This window comes from Nansenia antarctica (assembly GCF_963989245.1).
Source record: "Nansenia antarctica genome assembly, chromosome: 8".
Classification (NCBI taxonomy): Eukaryota; Metazoa; Chordata; class Actinopteri; order Argentiniformes; family Microstomatidae; genus Nansenia; species Nansenia antarctica.
The window spans coordinates 39,932,064-39,933,685 of NC_137678.1; the positions used below are offsets into that span (position 1 = coordinate 39,932,064).

General features: G+C 50.9%; 1 protein-coding gene across 1 annotated transcript in view; it reads left to right on the plus strand.

Annotated features, from left to right (window-relative positions):
* The window catches only part of celsr1a (cadherin EGF LAG seven-pass G-type receptor 1a), a gene marked incomplete at both ends in the record, with an annotated part of 109,981 nt that extends 108,359 nt beyond the window's left edge, over positions 1-1,622 (plus strand). Inside the window, 2 exon segments of the mRNA XM_080537529.1 lie at positions 477-731; positions 1,249-1,622. Of these exon segments, the coding sequence (XP_080393655.1) occupies positions 477-731; positions 1,249-1,622 (629 nt within the window).

Genomic DNA, 1,622 nt, shown 5'->3' on the forward strand with positions numbered 1-1,622 from the left:
CCTACCTAAAACTAACCCATCCCCAACCTAAAACTAACCCATCCCCAACCTAAGACTAACCTGTCCCCTACCTAAAACTAACCTGTCCCCTACCTAAAACTAACCTATCCCCTACCTAAGACTAACCTATCCCCTACCTAAGACTAATCTATCCCCTACCTAAAACTAACCTATGCCCTATCTAAGACTAACCCATCCCCAACCTAAGACTAACCTGTCCCCTACCTAAAACTAACCTATCCCCTACCTAAGACTAACCTATCCCCTACCTAAGACTAATCTATCCCCTACCTAAAACTAACCTATGCCCTATCTAAGACTAACCCATCCCCAACCTAAAACTAACCTGTCTCCTACCTAAGACTAAGCCTATCCCCATCCCTATCACAGACTCATCCATTCCCAACCCCAAATGAACCTCTCCCTTTAACCCAAAACCGATTGGCTATAATCCCTTCTTGTCCTATGACCTATAGTGGATGGAGTGTCCAATCACGTGAAGCCTTACTGGCCTGCGACAGCGACGACAGCCAGTGACAGCGAGGAACTGGGCCCAGGGGAGAGGTTGAGGGTGGAGACCAAGGTGAACGTGGAGCTTCACCCCGAGAACAAGCTCAACCACGTTGGAGAGGCCCCCCAGGACAGAGAGACGGCCACCAAGGAGACCCCCGCCCAACCACCCCCCAGCCAACCCAACAGCAACAGCAACCACCACCCGGAGCAGAGGAAGGGTGAGAGAAACACTGTTCTATTCATTCATTTAAAGGGAGAGTTCACTCTTTTAGAAGAGTTGTACTTTATTCGTGACTTATCTGAGGTGTTGTTGGGTCTTAAGGTGATCTCCCCAATGGGATTTAAACACGGTCTGCACGAACCGACGACTCCTTAAAAAAAGAGTGAACTATCCCCTTTCATTATTTAACTCATACATTCATTTATTCATATATTCATTCATTTATAAATCTAAAAGCACCTGAAAAGGTTTCTTGAGATATGCCCATATTTAAAGATGTATTTAATGAAGTTCCAAAAAGTTTATTCACCCCCGTGGGGCAATTATTTTGGGCACGTAGTCAACATCAACAACAATTACAACATACCACAAATGACACACACACACACACACACACACAGAGACATGTTCTACCGTAGCAATAAAGTAGCATAACAAATGAATGCCCTAAAGGTCTCCCCCCCTCTCCACCCCACCCCACCCCTCCCTCCCTCCCTCCACCCCACCCCCTCCAGGTATCCTAAAGAACAAGATCAGCTACCCCCCCCCTCTGACGGACAAGAACATGAAGAACCGTCTGAGGGAGAAGCTGAGTGACTACAACCCCCCCACCATCTCCTCCTCCCTCAACAGCCCCTCCTCCCTCAACAGCCCCTCCTCCCTCAACAGCCCCGCCCCCCTCACCGTCCCCTCCAAGACCCCCTCTGTGTCCTCCAACGACGGCGTCCGCCCCGTCTCCGTGGGCAACAGCTCCGTCATCAAGCCCCCCCTGCAGCGACCGCCCATAGCGCCCCGCCCCGACCAGCTGCAGCTGCAGCAGAACGGGGGCGTGTCCATGAGTCTGAGGGCGGGCACCGTCAACGGCGGCAACGAATCGGACTCAGAGTGA